We start from the raw sequence: 19,043 nt of genomic DNA, 5'->3' as shown, positions 1-19,043 counted from the left end.
TCGGATTCGAAGCGAATTTTAGAAAGAAAGAAAGAAAATTTTGACGGCTAGGGTGTCGGATTTTGCTGGATTTGTGGAGTTTGAGAGGGAATTTGAGGATTCGGGTTGGAGATATGGAAAGAGGAGGAAGAGACAAGGAGATGGTGAAAACATGGGGCCGATTGTAGGTCGTTCATCGCCGGAGGGTGATTTACGACAGCGGTGCAAGGTGGGGAAGAGTGGCAGCACAGAGAGAGGGTGAAAGTGAGAAGAGAGGGAGAAGAAAGTGAGACTAATATGGGAAATGAGGGGCAAAATTTCAGGATTTTGGGGTTTAAATACCATGGGTGATGAGGGCCTCAGAACTATTGAATAAACATATCTTAAACGATCAAGATTTGATCTTTGGATCACTAGATTGGGTCAATCGAATTGGGCCACTGATTTGGGCTAATATTTGGCCAAATTTCTTTAAAATTCAACTATCACAATCCCTATCCCATTTATCAAACTATTAATCAATTCTTTAAACCTACACATACACAAATAAGCATAAAGACACACACACGCATACATACATACATACATACATACATACATACATATATATATATATATATATATATATATATATATATATATATATATGTAGAAGAAAAAGAAAGAGCAAAAAATAGGCATTTACACCGATTGTTGGTTGAAATCTTGATGAGTTCTTGTGTCTTCTTGCCTTAGTTGATTCTCAAATCTTTCGTAGGTCAAAAGTTTCCTAAAAATTATATTTTTGGTGTATTTATACCATGTAGGAACGGCTCCGGATGAAACTACCCTTTCCAAGCCGAAACGGGAAAGCACTCTGACAAAAGTGCACATGCGCGACGCAGGGCTCGGTTCCCCATGCGCTACGCCAGTGGAGAACTTATGGCCGATGTTTACACTCTACAGAAGAATTGTACTACTACCTTGCGCCCCGCGGCGTGGTAGTACATTTTTCTCACTTTTTGACATCCAGACTTGGTCCTTGACCCCCGAACGTGATCCCGACTTAATTTCTTGAGCTTTTACACAGACTTCAAAGCTCCAACTTATTCGATTTAGCTCCAAATTATCTTAATAGCCCGGAATCATTTTGTACAAGGCACAAAACCCGTAATAAGCGCAAATCACCATCATTTAAGCTCAAACACAAGTAAAGTGCAGTGATTAGAGTGTAATATACGACTAAAATATGGGTTTCTAGCCTACTATCAACACCCGACACTTAAACCATTGCTCGTCCTCGAGCAATCAAACTACACTTCAAATAGAGATGACATTTTCAAGCAACTCTCCTAACTCATCCTGGCAAGAATAATTAAAGTTGTCTAAGAACCATACTGTAACATCCTAGTCTCAAGATTTAACTCATAAGCACCATGTATTTTTCAAAACCTACTCACGTACACTAATACAGAGGTCAAAGAAGTTACTTTTCCATCACAAGTCATGTGCCCTCACACAAATAATAGAGAGTTGTTCCACACACAATAAGGTTCAAGAATATTAGGAACTCAAGATAGAAATAATTTACTCATTCTCAGAATTAAGGTTCCTATGCCACAGAAGACGTACCATAGGCTTGCCCGCAGTGTAATACTCTACTAATTTGAGTCTATTCAATCAAAGATTATGTAAGACTTTAATTGGTTGTAATGTAGGCTGCGGGGTGGGTAGGATATATTTGGATATAGTGACTACACCTCCCTAACTACTTTAATATAAATACATTAACAATTCAAACCCCACATTTATATTGAACCAAATCCCAACCTTAATAGCATGAAGCTCCTAATTTATTTAAGCATAAACAAGATGAGAACTACCACTAGCAAGGAATCATTTTTTTAATAATATATACACAAACTTTTATTTCTTTCTTTCTAAGTTCTGATTCTTTTTCCAACTCCTTACAAGTGGCTCTCAAGATTCTTTCAAATAGCGTGTAATGACCCGACTTGTGGATTTAAAAATTTATGCCCCGTTCAATGACTTAAGGTCTTGAGTAGTTTTGTAATATGTATTATGAATCACGGGTGTGGTCGAGTTTGATTTACGGAAGATTTAGAATTAAATTGAAAGAACAACTCCTATTTAGAAGCTTAAATGGAAAGAGTTGACTTTTAAGCAAACGATCCCGGAATGGAATTTTTATAATGTCAATAGCTTCGTATGGTGATTTCGGACTTAGGCGTATCTTTGGGTTTAGATTTGAAAGTTCGTAGGACAATTCGACGCATTTTGGCGAAAGTTGGAAAATGGAAGATTGTTGGAAAGTCCAACCGCAGGTTGAATTTTTGATAACGAGGTCGGATTTTGATTCCGAAAATTTGAATAGCACCATTTCATCATTTATGACTTGTGTGCAAAATTTGAAGTCATTCTGATTTAATTTGATATATTTCGGCGCAAAATATAGAAGTTGGAAGATTTGAAAACTCATAATTCGATTCGATGCGCGATTCGTAATTTTGGCATTGTTTGATATGGTTTGAAGCCTCGACTAAGTTTGTATTATATTTTGGTACGTGTTGGCATATTTGGTTGAGGTTCCGTGGGCTTTGGGTGGATTTCGGAAGGTTAACGGATCAATTCGGACTTGAAGAAAAGTTGCTGGAATTTCTGGGCAGAAGCGCAAGTAAGAACGCAGAAGCGAAGCTGGCAGCTTGCTAGTTTTTTTTCACAGAAGCATGAAAAGTGATTGCAGAAGCATGAACAGTGCTCGCAAAAGCATGAACAGTGCCCGCGGAAGCATGAACAGTGCTCGCAGAAGCGTGAACAGTGCCCACATGTGCGATACTGGGCAGCAACATAAGGACCAAAAATCAGTCACTTTATCCTTTTCGATTGAGATTTTGGAGCTCGATGTTTGGGAGATTTTGGAGGAGTTATACACGAATTTGACTTGGTTAAGTGTCCTATATCCTAAAGTATTTATATTTCATGAATCTATAATTATATTCATCGTTTAATTCGAATTTTAATGGAAGCAATAAGACTTTGGCAAAATCTTCCAAAAACGAAATTTTAAGATTTGGATGTCGAGTTATTATCGGAATTGGATAAAATTGGTATGGTTGAACTCATATCGGAATGGGTATTCAAATGTTATGAAAATTATGTCGGGTTCCGAGAGGCGGGTCCCGCATTGACTATTGTTGACTTTTTGGAATAAATTTTTAAATCGATGTATTATTATCCGGAATTGTTTCCGATAAATTTTAATGAAGTTATACAATTAATTTGGATAGATTTGAGCGGTCCGGAGGTCAATTCAAGCAAGAAGGCGATTTTGGAATATCGGCATAACTTCAAAAAGGTAAGTATCTTGCCTAACCTTGAGTGGGGGAATTACCCCTTAGGCATCGAGTCTTATATGTCATTTGTGAAATGTGAAAAAGTCGTGTACGCGAGATGACGAGTACGTACTCGGACTTTCATGTGCAAAATTTATTGAGTTAAAGTGATGGATGTATTGTGTAGTAAATTGGATAAGTGTTGGCATTTATTTAATCATCTATTTGCCATGTCTAAATTCGCATTAGTTGAATTTTGTTTTATATGACAATTTGATGTGATTATTACTTGTATAGTTATGTGAATTCCGTGAGTTTGATGGTTGGATATTTCTTGGAATTTAATTTCATTATGGATTTTCTCTCTGCAAATAATTAATTAAACAAACTTAAGAAGAAGGTGTTGTCCTATGCAGAGTTATTTTTCCATCTCTTTTGTTGTTTGAGGTTTTATATACATCGTGTGGAGCCTTGGGCTATTTGTTGTGACATTAATTAATTTTTTTATATCCTTGAAATTGGTTGTGGCCATTGGGCTAATTGTCATATGAATTGATTTTTTGTTATGTTGCCGTGATAATATTCCGTGTAAATTGTTGCGTTATTTGAATTATTATTATTCTGAGGATATAAGGGTGGAATTCCACTGTTGATATTATGTGGGTATAAGGGAGGCACTTCACTGTTGTTATGTGTGTTGGTACATTGTCTGTGCGAAGCGATAAGGGTGGATATAAGAGCGATAAGGGTGGCTATAGATATTGCCAGGGCAGAGGGATAAGGGAGGCTATTATAGGAGTGATAAGGGTGGCTATAGGAGAGATAAGGGTGGCTATTGTCAGGGATGATATGTGATGATGTGGAGTTATTGTGTTGGTAATTTTCATGTGATGTTGTGGTATTCCTTGTGCTTATTTTTACATCTTGTGCAACTTGTCTTGTTGTTTCGATAAATTTGATAATAGCCTGATTTATGTTGAAATTGTATGCTTGTGGCTATTGCCGGACAGGTAATGTTATATGAGATCGGGTTGCACGTCGCAACGAATATGAAACGTGGGCACGAGGTGCCGGAAAAATAATATGATGATTTTATTATTGGCACGTGAACTATCCGTGCAGCTGTGATATGACAAGTGGGCACGAGGGTGGCTATTGATATTGTCAGGGCGGAGGGATAAGGGAGGCTATAATAGGAGTGATAATGGTGGCTATAGGATATATAAGGGTGGCTATTGTCAGGGATGATATGTGATGATGTGGAGTTATTGTGTTGGTAATTTTCATGTGATGTTGGGGTATTTCTTGTGTTTATTTTTACATCTTGTGCAACTTGTCGTGTTGTTTCGGTAAACTTGATAAAAGCCTGATTTATGTTGAAATTGTGAGCTTGTGGCTATTGCCGGGCAGGTAATGTTATATGGGATCGGGTTGCACGCCGCAACCTATATGAAACGTGGGCACGAGGTGCCGGGAAAAAAATATGATGGTTTTATTATTGGCACGTGAATTGTCCGTGCATATGTGATATGACAAGTGGGCACGAGGTTGGCTATTGATATTGTCAGGGCAGAGGGATAAGGCAGGCTATTATAGGAGTGATAAGGGTGGCTATAGGAGAGATAAGGGTGGCTATTGTCAGAGATGATATGTAATGATGTGGAGTTATTGTGTTGGTAATTTTCATGTGATGTTGGGGTATTCTTTGTGTTTATTTTTACATCTTGTGCAACTTGTCTTGTTGTTTCGGTAAACTTGGTAAAAGCCTGATTTATATTGAAATTGTGAGCCTGTGGCTATTGCCGGACAGGTAATGTTATATGGGATCGGGTTGCACGCCGCAACGGATATGAAACGTGGGTACGAGGTGCTGGGAAAAAAATATGATGGTTTTATTATTGACACGTGAACTGTCCGTGCAGCTATGATATGAAAAGTGGGCACTGAAGTGCCGGGAAAATATGATGATTTAATTATGGGCACGAAGTGTCGTGGAAATATGAAAGTGGGCTAAGACCAGTATTTTTTTGATTATGAAATGGAGTGTTACATGGTGACTTTTTAATTGAAAGAATTATATTCAAAATATTTATTTGGAAGGATTTTTATTCAAATAGATTTATTTGAAAGAATTATATTCGAAAGATATTTATTTGAAGAAATTAGATTTGAGAGAAATTTATTTAAAGAAGTATATTTGAAAGATATTTATTTGAAGAAATTATATTTGAAAGAGATTTATTCAGAAGAATTATATGTGAAAGATATTTATTTGAAGGACTTGATTTAATTGGGTGTACTTGTATTTATTATTCGTTGAGCGATATTAATGGTGTTCTTGTTGCCCTATTGTGCATATCACTGGTTGATTTGTGTTGCTCTTATTGTTATTTGTTTCCTATTATTTCGTATAGTGTATTGCACATGATATTAGACTAGTGAGTGTCTTGACTGTACCTCGTCACTACTCCACTGAGGTTAGTCTTGATACTTACTGGGTACCGATCGTGATGTACTCATACTACACTTCTGTACATTTTTGTGCAGAGCTAGGTATTGGAGCTATCAGACTCGAACAGAGTTAAAGTGTGATCACAAGGATTCAAGGTAGAGCTTCTTGGTCGTCGCAGTTTCTTGGAGTCTTTCTATTTTATTGTACTGTTAATTATTATTCAAACAATATTGAGTATTCGATCCTTGAGATTATTTTATGTATTCAGTTAGAGTTCATGACTCAGTATTACCAGTCTTGGGAGGTTGTTGTAACTATTTCCGCTGTTAGTTTCTATTTTAAAAAATATGGCTTGAAATGTAATTGTAATCGGCTTACCTAGTCTTAGAGACTAAGTGCCATCACGACGCCTGTGGTGGGATTTTTGGGTCGTGACAAGTTGGTATCAGAGCTCTAGGTTCATAGGTTCTGCGGGTCACGAACGAATCTAGTAGAGTTTTGTGGATCGGTACAGAGACGTCTTTACTTATCGACAAGAGGATACAGAACTGTTAGGAAATTTCCACTTCTTTCATTCCTGTCGTGCGGATTTGTTGATTGTGGAATTTGAGCCTTTGTATCTCTATTCTCTCACAGATGGTGAGGACACGTACTACCGGGTCAGCTAAGCAAGCACCCACGCATACTGCTAGGGCCGCAAGCAGTCAAGGCCGAGGTAAAGGCCGAGGAAGGGCACGTGTCACAGCTAGAACATCGGTTATAGGGGCAGTTGAGGAGCCGCCAGTTGCTCCAATTGGGGGACAGGCACTAGAGACACTTGTTGTTACCCCCAAACTTCAGGATACTTTAGTACAGTTCCTAAACATGTTTGGTACAGTGACTCAGGCGGGATTGATCTCCGTTTCACCAAATATTTCACAGGTTGGGGGAGGAGTTCAGACTCCTACCGCCCATATTCCAGAGCAGCGAGTTCACATTGGTCAGGTTTCGGGTGTAGTACCAGTACAACATGTTATTCTGGTTCAGCCTGAGGTCAGGCCAGGGTCATCAGAAGTAGAATAAAAGAGACTTGAGAGGTTTAAGAGGTATAGTCCACCTACTTTCAGTGGCACAACTTCAGAGGATGCCCAAGGATTTCTAGAAAAGTGTCACCGTATTCTTCGCACCATGGGTATTGTGGAAGTGAGTTTATGAAGAAGGTAGACCAGCCGATGCAACACCACCAACTTGGGCTCAATTTTCAGAAATGTTTTTGAAAGAGTTTGCTCCCCAGACTCTCCGAGATGCGTGGTGCACAGAGTTTTAATGGTTGCGTCAAGGGACTATGACAGTGTCAGAATATGCTATCAGGTTCAGTGAGTTGGCCCGTTATGCACCTATCTTGGTATGTACAGTCAGAGAGTGAGTTCGCAGATTCATTGAGGGGCTCGATTATGATCTTAAAATATTCATGGCTCGAGAGTTGCAAACTGATACTCCATTTCATCAAGTAGTGGAGATTGCGAGGATGATTGAGGGTGTTCTAGGCGAGGAAAGGGAGTATAAGGAGGTCAAAAGGTCTCGAAGCTCTGGAGGGTTCAGTGGATTTTACTCTTCGGCTATGACCAATTATGGCGGAGGCTCGAGCAGTCGGCCAGCTCATTTCACACATCATATTACTCGGGGTACTTCAGTAAGTTCTTATAGTGCACCACCGATACGAGTTTCTTACAGTGGTTATTCCAATTATCCGTCACAAACTCAATACGAGCAGGCGCTACCTCAGAGGGACTGTTATGAGTGTGGTGATACTAGGCACATTATGAGAAATTTTCCCAGACTTGGGAGAGGTGGATTTCATCAGAACACTCAGGCTACGGGCCCCAATGCAATTACTACCCCACGTGCACAACCAGTTAGGGGTGGAGGAAAGGCGGGTAAAGGGTGCCCTGGAGGGGGAGGCCCAGCCCATTGATATATTTGCTATGGTGTGGCGGGAGCCACTACACTAGATGGTGTCGTTACAGGTATGATCCTGATTTGTTATAAAATGACATTTTCCCTTAATTTGATTCGGTTTTGAATATTGAGGTGAGTCCTCTTATTATGCTCCGCTTATGGGTGAACTTCATAACTTTGTGACCCACTTATATGTTATCCATGTTAGGAAATTTGATGATGATAGCCCGAGTCTATCATTTTTATTTTTGTACACCATTAAGGGCTATAAGTCCAAAAGTAATTTTTATTATTCACTACAGTGGGTTTTGATGTGATTTCGGAATAATTGATTTCAATTTTATGAATTTTATGCCCTACCGAGATGAGGGTTCATTATGTGTTGAGAAAATTATTTACGATATTTATTGAAAAGAAGAAGAAAGGAAATTGAAAATTTCAGTTGGCACAATGTGCAAAATACTTGTGATTCGGAGTTGAGAATGAGTTCCTCGCATTTTTATATATGATGTGAAATATTTAAACCGGGCTACAAGCTGCGGTGGAAGTTATATATGGACGAGGTCCTTGTGGTAAAAAATTTTATGAGTTTAAAATTCTCCCTTTGTGAAATTAAATTTATACTATAGTATAAATATGGAGTCATGCCTGTTAGGCTTATTTGATAATTCTTGTATATTTTTCTGTGCATATTTAGCCATAATTGTGCTGTAAATATTGAGTTTTAGACTATAAGGTGGGTGACCAGGTGGCGTTAAATATGACTCATTAATTCGGGTAAATAATTATGAGGTATTCATGCCCCGCGTGTTGCTGTCATTGTTACGAAAAGTTGAAATGAGATTTTGGTGAATACGAGATTAATTGAAGATGCTGGAAATTAATTATAAACAGTAATTACGACCAGAGATGTGGTTATGGACATACGTATGATGTGTGCATAGGCAAGAATTGCTACAGCCGGTTGAGACTAATATCGTGTGTTGATGTCAGAAATTCAAAATTTATTTGGAGTAGGAATTGGCTTAAAGGCTTATACGTGTGAATAAAAGAAATAATATACATTGAGATGATGTTGTCGGACCCCTATTAAGTTTACGGTGACGTAGAATCACCCATGAGTATGTGTGAAAAAATGCACTCAGTAATTTAATGTCATCAGAAAGATTCTTGGCACGTTCGAGGACGAACGTATGTTTAAGAGGGGGAGAATGTAATGACCCGACTTGTCGATTTAAGAATTTATGCCCCGTTCAGTGACTTAAGTTCTCGAGCAGCTTCGTAATATGTATTATGATCCGCGGGTGTGGTCGAGTTTGATTTTCGGAAGATTTAGAATTAAATTGAAAGAACAATTCCTATTTAGAAGCTTAAATGGAAAGAGTTGACCGGAGAGTTGACTTTTGAGCAAATGACCCCGGAATGGAATTTTTATGATGTCAATAGCTTCGTATGGTGATTTCAGACTTAGGCGTATAATCTGATTTGGGTTGGAAGTCCGTAGGACAATTCGACGCATTTTGGCGAAAGATGAAAAATGAAAGATTTTTGGAAAGTCCGACCGAAGGTTGAATTTTTGATAACGAGGTCGGATTTCAATTCCGGGAAATTTGAATAGTTCCATTTCATCATTTATGACTTGTGTGTAAAATTTGAAGTCATCTCGGATTAATTTGATACGTTTCGGTGCAAAATATAGAAGTTGGAAAATTTGAAAACTCATAATTCGATTCGATGCGCGATTCATAATTTCGGCATTGTTTGACATGGTTTGAAGCCTCGACTAAGTTCGTATTGTATTTTGGGACGTGTTGGTATATTTGGTTGAGATTCCGAGGGCTTCGGGTGGATTTCGGAAGGTTAACGGATCAATTCGGACTTGAAGAAAAGCTGCTGGAATTTCTGGGCAGCAGCTGATGCTTTCGCTTCTACGAAAGTTTCATCGCAGAAGCTAGGAAATTGTCGCAGAAGCGACTGGAAAGGGAGCTGGACAGAGACTGCCTTGAACTCGCAGAAACGGACATTTCTGCGCACCTGCGCAATCGCAGAAGCGCAGGTAAGAACGCAGAAGCGAAGCTGGCAGCTTGCTGGTTTTTTTTTCACAGAAGCATGAACAGTGCTTGCAGAAGCATGAACAGTGCCCACAGAAGCGTGAATAACGCCCTCAGGTACGAAACTGGGCAGCAACATAAGGACAAAAAATCAGTCACTTTGTCATTTTCGATTGAGATTTTGGAGCTCGGTTTTTGGGCGATTTTGGAGGAGTTCTTCACGACTTTGACTTGGGTAAGTGTCCTATATCCTAAAGTGTTTATATTTCATGAATCTATGATTATATTCATCATTTAATTCGGATTTTAATGGAAGAAATCAAAATTTTGGCAAAATCTTCCAAAAACGAAAATTTAAGATTTGGAGGTCGAGTTGTTATCAGAATTGGATAAAATTAGTATGGTTGAACTCGTACCGGAATGGGTCTTTAAATTTCATGAAAATTATGTCGGGTTCTGAGAGGCGGGACCAGCGTTGACTATTGTTGAGTTTTTGGAATAAATTTTTAAGTCAACGTATTATTATCCGAAATTATTTTCGATATATTTTAATAAAGTTATACAATTAATTTGGATAGATTTGAGCGGTCCGGAGGTCAATTCAAGCAAGAAGATGATTTTGGAATATCGGCATAACTTCAAAAGGTAAGTATCTTTCCTAACCTTGAGTGGGAGAATAACCCCTTAGGCATCGAGTCTTATGTGTCATTTGTGAAATGTGAAAAGGCCGTGTGCGCGAGGTGACGAGTACGTACTCGGGCTTATATGTTCAAAATTTATTGAGTTAAAGTCTTGGATATATTTTGTAGTAAATTGGATAAGTGTTGGCATTTATTTAATCATCTATTTGCCATGCCTAAATTTGCATTAGTTGAATTTGTTTTTATAAGACAATTTGATGTGATTATTACTTGTATATTTATGTGAATTCCGTGAGTTTGATGGTTGGATATTTCTTGAAATTTAATTTTATTATGGATTTTTCCTCTGCAAATAATTAATTAAACAAGCTTCAGAAGAAGGCGTTGTCCTATGAAGAGTTATTTTTCCATCTCTTTTGTTGTTTGAGGTTTTATATATATTGTGTGGATCCTTGGGCTATTTGTTGTAAAATTAATTGATTTTGTTATATCCTTGGAATTAGTTGTGACCTTTGGGTAAATTGTGATATGAATTAATATTTTGTTATGTTGCCGTGATAATATTCCGTGTAAATTGTTGCGTTATTTGAATTATTATTATTCTGAGGATATAAGGGTGGCATTCCACTGTTGATATTATGTGGGTATAAGGGAGGCATTTCACTATTGTTATGTATGTTGAGACATTGTCTGGGCGGAGCGAAAAGGGTGACTATAGGAGAGATAAGGTTGGCTATTGTGAGGAATGATATGTGATGATGTGAAGTTATTGTGTTGGTAATTTTCATGTGATGTTGGGGTATTCCTTGTGTTTATTTTTACATCTTGTGCAACTTGTCTTGTTTTTTCGGTAAATTTGATAATAGCCTGATTTATATTGAAATTGTGAGCTTGTCGCGATTGCCGGGCAGGTAATGTTATATGAGATCGGGTTGCACTCCGCAATGGATATGAAACGTGGGCACGAGGTGCCGGAAAAAAATATGATGGTATTATTATTGGCACATGAACTGTCCTGTCATGACCCAAAATCCAACTAGCCATGATGGTACCTAACCCAACCCATTAGGTAAGCCAATTTATAAATAGCTGATTCAAATAATAATTAGCTGACTTTATTAAACTCCCTAAGAACTGGAAGTACAAATCATGAGCTTCTAAGAATAGAATTTACAAACTGGTATGAAATAATACATCATCTGTTCGAAATGTACATGAACAGATTGTTATAAATCTAAGGATACCATAAACAAGAGGCAACTACAATCGAAATGTGGGTACATCTTCAGATCCAGCTCCCAACGAACCCAACAACATCAACAGCAAACATCTGCACGCAAGGTGCAGAAGTTTAGTATGAGTACAACCGACCCCATGTACTCAATAAGTAACAAACCTAACCTTAGGTTGAAAGTAGTGACGAACTAGAACACAAGTCGGGAGCCAACACCAATAGCCAACAATATTTCATAACAATATAATTTAAAGTAGCACAAATAATAATTCAACAATAACATGCTCAACTTAATCATGATTTCTGAAAATAGCTCTGCCTTTCAAGTGTATCAGTGAAAACTCAAGTCTTTTACCAAAGTTGCCAAAAATATGAGTAAGTTTGAAACAGTAATTTTTCCAAAATTTCTTTCAACAATAAATAAGATGTTTTATTTTCTTTCCACATAGCCAGTGGAAAATGCATCAATATGCCCATATGCCAATATATGTGAGAAGTCATGAATGACGGGATACCGTACAGCATGAGGAAAATGCATCTTTATGCATGTCAATGCGATGCACCTCAATGATAAAACCATATGCATACTCTCATAGTATCATTTCACCTAGTCCTCCCAGTCACTCAATCCTCTCAGTCACTCAATCCTCCCAGTCACTCAATCCTCATAGTCACTCAGTCCTCCCAGTCACTCAATCCTCACAGCCACTCATGCCTCACAGTCACTCAATCCTCCCAAGTCACTCGGCACTCGCACTCAGTAGGTACTTGCGCTCATTGGGGGTGTGTACAGACTGCGGAGGGGCTCATTCGGTCCAAGCGGTATAATCTGCAAGGAAAACTCACGTACTATAGTATCAATATCTATATCCGCACGGACAACTCACGTGCTATAATAAGCCAATCTGGACTGCTGCGGCGTACAGCCAGATCCCATAATTATCCTCACAATCAGGCCCTCGGCCTCACTCAGTCATCAATCCCTTTAGTCTCCCGGGCTCACAATGTCATGAAACTAGCCCAAAATGATGATATGATGAATCAATAAATAGCAACAGAGACTGAGATATGATATAAAATGAATGAACATGACTGAATTTTAAAATTTTCAATTTAAACAAATTCAACAACAATATGACCTCCGCGAGTCTCAATAATACTGACATATATCCTCAACATGATTTTAACATGATTCTCAGCTGAATAGCTCTAGTACGTAGAGATTTCCATGATTTCAGATAAGTTCAGGTAACTACACAGTACCACAGGAATAACGGAATCACAATTCACACGGTAAACGCCCACACGCCCGTCAGCTAGCATGTGCGTCACCTCAACACCAAACACATAACACGTATAATTCAGCGTTTATACCCTCAGCTCCAAGATTAGAAGAGTTACTTATCTCAAACAAGCCCAATCCAATACCAAGCAAGCTGTACAATACTCCGAAAATTCCATTCCGAGCATATCAACCTCCATACGCCTTCCTACCTACTCAATTCAAGCCAAACGACTCGTATTTATTCAAACAACGTGCAAGTTAATCACAACTTACTCGAATGCTTACAATTTAACAATTTACAAAAATTCCCAACTCCGCTCGAAAAATCGACAGTGGGGACCATGTCTCAGAATCCAACGAAACTCACAAAATCCAAACACCAGTTCCGATACAAGTCCAACCATACAAAATTTATCAAATTCCGATATCGGATTGACATTCAAATCTTCAATTTATATTTTTGGAAGATTTTATAAAATCTGATTTTTCTTCCATACATTTACGGATTCATAATGTAAAGGAATATGGAATCATGAAATATAATCAATATAGCGTAAGGAATACTTACCCCAATATTTAATCATGAAAATCACCTAAACCGAGCTCCCCAACTTTGTTTTTTGTCACAAATGGCTGACCCCCCCTCCCCCGTTTTATGGGGTTTTACGTCTGTGGCACCACAGGTGGCATGGGGCGCTGACTGTGGAGCCCTTTCCAGTACCTCCAGCAGTCCTAGCGCCAGGGATAGCGCCTCACACTACCCTGGGCGCTGGCGGCAATAGGAAATAATTCTCGACACGGAAATGGGCATAACACTTTCATATGATGTCTGAATTCGGCGATTCGTTTTGCTATGCCTCCGTAATTTCAATACAGATCTAATGCTTCAATCAAAACGGAATTTGGAGCTCATTTTCTTAATGTCATACCACGTATTCTTGAAGAATCGACATCGAAACATAGCAAATCAAGTTCGATTGATTTCAAATTTTGCACAAAAGGCATAATATATCATATGAAGCTATTTAAGACTTCAAATAGTATAAAGGAGAGTAATTACTCAAAACGACAAATCAGGTCGTTACATTCTCCCCCACTTAACCATACGTTTATCCTCGAACGTGCCAAGAGTTATTTCCCAAGCCATCAAATCACTATTCCATCTTACCACGCATATACTCGGGGGTTATCCCATGCCATGCTATTCCATATAGGCCTGACAATACAACATAATTGAAGATCATTACTTTAATCTTAGTTCATAAAACTTAGAACCCAATTTCCAACATCCAGAATTTCTTACAAGACCCAAGTCTCACATCTACACACTATATAAGTTTGAACAAGCTATATCAAGCCATAACCATAACCCCAGATATAATCACATAACATACCACACAACGCGCATACTCGCAGTACCATTCTCAATCATAGTAACCGCTCAAAATTCAACCAAGTACTAGTATAAACCCCCATAACAAACAAAACCTCGTTCCAAAACTTTCGTATATTGCTGATAATGAATGAAACATGCGGAATCTCATGACCCCTTATCAGATCAACAAGTCATGGAGCTCTCTCGCCCCAACCAGAATCATAATCACTTGCTAAGCCGACTTTCAATATTATCCTTCTGAATATACTGTAATCAAACCTGATAGTACCCATTCTAGGTCCAATGACCTTATATTATTAAACACAACTATCCAACATACATGCCACATCAATATAACTCAAGCCAAAAACTGTGCAATCTGTGCACCCAAAAATGGAAAATATCTGAAAGAAGAGAACCGTTTCGCAAGTTCAGCTAGCACCACCACAACCTAATATTTACAACCAACTCCTCAAATTTCATAAAGAGGATAACCGTAGGCGCATGTACACAATTCCTCAAATACGCTACTCATGTAATTTTTATCGTAGAGGAAGGAAAGCAATGAAATTCGATAAATTATCAAAGAAATAAAATTCCCACACACGGCACGGACAACTCACGTGCCAATAATATGAATCGGCTGGCATGGTCACAGGCCTCCAGTCCCAACATATCATACATGAGCAATTAAACAAGTACACTTGTATATGATAATGAAATAAGATTCGCATGCTCCTAGATTGGTATAAATAACACGCCATAGTGTAAGCATGTGCAAAGTCTGCTATCACACTTCAAATTGGCAGTTTAATGCATAAATAGTAGTTACCCCGTTTATTCAGGGAATTATCCTCTTTGTAACCTCAAGTGTAGCCCAGATAGTTCTCAACAAAGGTAAGAACACGAGAAACGTTATAACTTTATGTTTAACAGTCAACTCTAGGCATATCATAGCCTAAGCATTCTTCCGAGTATGAATAGTTTCCCCGATTTTCTCACATGGGCTCAAACCTCACATATATGCATACTCATAACGCGTAGCTATCACAAATAATTAACGCAACTAGTGCCTCCACTAAGTTTAAATAAAATACTCACCTCAAGCGGGTCACAACCCTAAGACAATATGCTTCTGAGAATTCCCAGTCTCCAAATTCATAGGACGCATGAATCATCATAACTGATCCCAACTCTAGCATTCGAATGACCAACACGTCTTTCATGCACCATCATCCCACGAGGAATATTTTCATAATTCTTCCGTGCCACATAGCAATAACTATATTATCAACAGTCTATCAACCAGTGAGTACTGCAATATCGATGAACATCTATAAGTCAAAACACTATGTGCCTTCTAAAATGTGCACCCTTCTAAGGGATTACCAAGCAGTAATAACATTCATCTACATATCTGAAACTGACCATGCTGTCCAAAATTCTTGACCTTCCCTTCAAGACTGAACTACCAACATGTACATGTAAATCTTAACCCCGTATAACACACCACATTTATCATTCCATCATGTGACAAGCACAAAAATATCATTACTAACTCTAATTCACCAGCAGTTTACATATCCGGTTAGTTACAAACCTTCCATTTGCTCTCATGCAGGAGGAAATCACAATACACAACATGTCCCCCCACCGGTAGAAAACACCTGGTTCAAACCACGGTAGAAACCATCAAGAACACTTTGAAATCCATTTTCACATAACCAAGCTATCAGAACTGAATTCCTCTAACTCGACCAAGCCACACTGGTCACCATCCCATGAATATTTCCACTAAAACATCCGTAGAGCCTCACCACTCCATAGGTACCCAAAGAATCTATCATACCATACAAGTCCAGCCTACTACCCAGTCGTCCTATTTTCTCCGAATTTCTTCTAAATTACCCTCAATTTAACATTTCTCCTTGTCAGAATACTACGATCCTTACCCAAAGTTCACTACAAGACATCCTAACATAAAACCACACCGCCCTAAGGCCCATAAGTTGTTGTATACTTCTTAAGCACCCCCATAAATACAACCACCGAGATGCCCACTCTGAAAATACCTTATTTGAGTCTTAAGCCATTTTTATCACCTTCCTGATAACAAAATATAAAATCTATAATGATATAAAATAAATTCCACAAGTCTCGACACCATCCAACTTAAATCTCAGATTCTTGCCGTGTACAAATCCGCCAAAAATTCTCAGTTGCTACATATTAATCTTGAATCAATTAGAACTTACTCGGGAGTCATCAAATCTCAATTTCACCGCACAAACGGGATGAACTGCCTATGCTCAATTAGCACAACACCCCAAAGAAGTAAACCTGCCTTAACACCACCAATCAAATTCATAATTTGTGTGCACTACGTCCTTCACAAATATCAACTCACTCATTCCATGATTTTCATATATTCATAAGTGCAATATAACTCGTATCCAAAAATTTCCTTATTTGAGTGATCCTCGATCTCAACCTCTGCAAATCATATCTAACCCACAAGTATGCCTCAGCCCAAAACTAAACCTTTACATATAACCATGAAATTGAATTGTCAATAGCAGGCTCTCCCACTTGGCTCAAATCCATAGATTAAAATACTCGATAACTCACAATACCCATACTCTATTATTGCCTTAATACCGCAGTCAATTCAACGAAAATTCTTCTCGGGCCCATGCAACACCAACCATAAAATACCTCAATCATCCGTTAATCTCACATTCATTCTCTTGACAGTCAAGTCCACTTTCTCAACAAGATTCAAATTCAAATCTCAACACACATAACCCGCCGGTAGAAAAGAAACTCTCCAATCAATATTATAAGAAACACAGCTACTTAGCCTCAAATTGGCATCTTGTTATACCCTTTCGCATCCACAATTACTATGCAATAACTTTATATTCTTGAATCCAAACTCATTAACAAAACAAGAAAATTTAATTCTCTCCACAATTAAAATGCATGACAGATCCTTCGACACACTCACATTCGAGACTATACGTCACATCAAGCGAAAATCAAGCACCCAATGGCCCTCTTTACATTCCAAGGAAACACTTCTCGATATATTCAATCCATCTTAACACATCCCGCAATCGCATCATCCTCATCATATAGCCATTCGACCGCTCATCGAGCCATAAATTTTCCACTCATAGGGATATTACTAGACATATGAGTCCAAATGTACAAGTCACAACTGAAGCTACTGTCCAAACCTGGCCTCAAGTCCTCAAGACTGACCTATCACCAAAACACAGAATACACATCTCGCACATCATCACTGAAATCACAAGTCGATGATACATAGCTGATACTGAGAGCTCACATGCGCACAGGAATGTGTTGAAGGAATTCAAAGAGTTATGTTTCAAGCTGAATCAATTCTACACGATAAGGAAACAAAGATGGAAAATTATCCTAAATACCCGGTACCCTCTCGAAAATAAGTATGGACGTCATCATACTGATCCGCAAGACTCTACTAGATACTTGCTCATGACTTATAGAACCTATGAACCTAGGGCTCTTATACCAACTTGTCACGACCTAAAATCCAACTAGGCATGATGGCACCTAACACTACTTGTTAGGTAAGCCAATTTACAAATAGCTTATTCAAATAATATTTAGCTAACTCTATTAAACACCCCAAGAACTTGTAGTACAAATCATGAGCTTATGAGAATAGAATTTACAAGCTGGTATGAAATAATACATCATCTGTTCGAAATGTACATGAACAGATTGTTATAAATCTAAGGCTACCATGAACAAGATGCAACTACAACCGAAATGCGGGTACATCTTCAGATCCAGCTCCCAACGAACCCAGCAACATCAGCAGCCAACATCTGCACGCAAGGTGCAGAAGTGTAGTATGAGTACAACCGACCCCATGTACTCAATAAGTAACAAACCTAACCTTAGGTTGAAAGTAGTGACGAGCTGAAACACAAGTCGAGAGCCAACATCAATAGCCAACAACATTTCATAACAATATAATTTAAAGTAGCACAAGTAATAATTCAACAATAACATGCTCAACTTAATCATGATTTCTGAAACTAGCTCTCCCTTTCAAATGTATCAGTGAAAACTCAAGTTTTTTACCGAAGTTGCCAAAAATATGAGTAAGTTTGAAACAGTAATTTTTCCAAAATTTCTTTCAACAATAAATAAGATGTCTTATTTTCTTTCCACATAGCCAGTGGAAAATGCATCAATATTCCAATATGCCAATATGTGTGAGAAGTCATGAATGACGTGATACTGTACAACATGAGGAAAATACATCTCTATGCATGTATGTCAAGTATGCATGTCAATGCGATGCACCTAAATGATAAATCCATATGCATACTCTCATAGTATCATTTCACACAGTCCTCCCAGTCACTCAATCCCAACAGTTACTCAGTCCTCCCAGTCACTCAATCCTCACAGCCACTCATGCCTCACGGTCACTCAATCCTCCCAAGTCACTCGGAACTCGCACTCAGTAGGTACCTGCGCTCTTTGGGGGTGTGTACAGACTGCGGAGGGGCTCCTTCAATCCAAGAGCTATAATATGCAAGGATAACTCACGTGATATAGTATCAATATTTGTATCCGCACGGACAACTCACGTGCTATAATAAGTCAATCTAGCCTATTGCGGCGTTCAGCCCGATCCCATAATTATCCTCACAATCAGTCCCTCGGCCTCACTCAGTCATCAATCTCTCCAGTCTCT

At 38.5% G+C, this 19,043-nt stretch overlaps 1 protein-coding gene across 11 annotated transcripts in view; it reads left to right on the top strand.

Moving 5' to 3' along the window:
• Window positions 1-19,043, top strand: part of LOC107824557 (chaperone protein dnaJ 1, mitochondrial) — a 55,768-nt gene that overhangs the window by 27,975 nt on the left and 8,750 nt on the right. For 2 of the 11 annotated variants that reach the window (XM_075238860.1, XM_075238861.1), the window contains 2 exons: window positions 5,859-5,918; window positions 10,331-10,397. In XM_075238860.1, coding sequence (XP_075094961.1) covers window positions 5,859-5,918; window positions 10,331-10,388 — 118 coding nt within the window. In that variant the 3' untranslated portion in view covers window positions 10,389-10,397. Of the gene's footprint in view, window positions 1-785; window positions 1,094-3,266; window positions 3,335-5,858; window positions 6,124-6,399; window positions 7,995-10,330; window positions 10,405-19,043 lie in introns of those variants that run through there. The other 9 variants (XR_012703078.1, XR_012703077.1, XR_012703081.1 and 6 more) reach the window with 9 other exon arrangements.

Source organism: Nicotiana tabacum, chromosome 19 (genome assembly GCF_000715075.1).
Source record: "Nicotiana tabacum cultivar K326 chromosome 19, ASM71507v2, whole genome shotgun sequence".
NCBI lineage: Eukaryota > Viridiplantae > Streptophyta > Magnoliopsida > Solanales > Solanaceae > Nicotiana > Nicotiana tabacum.
This window is presented reverse-complemented; position numbering and strand designations above follow the sequence as displayed.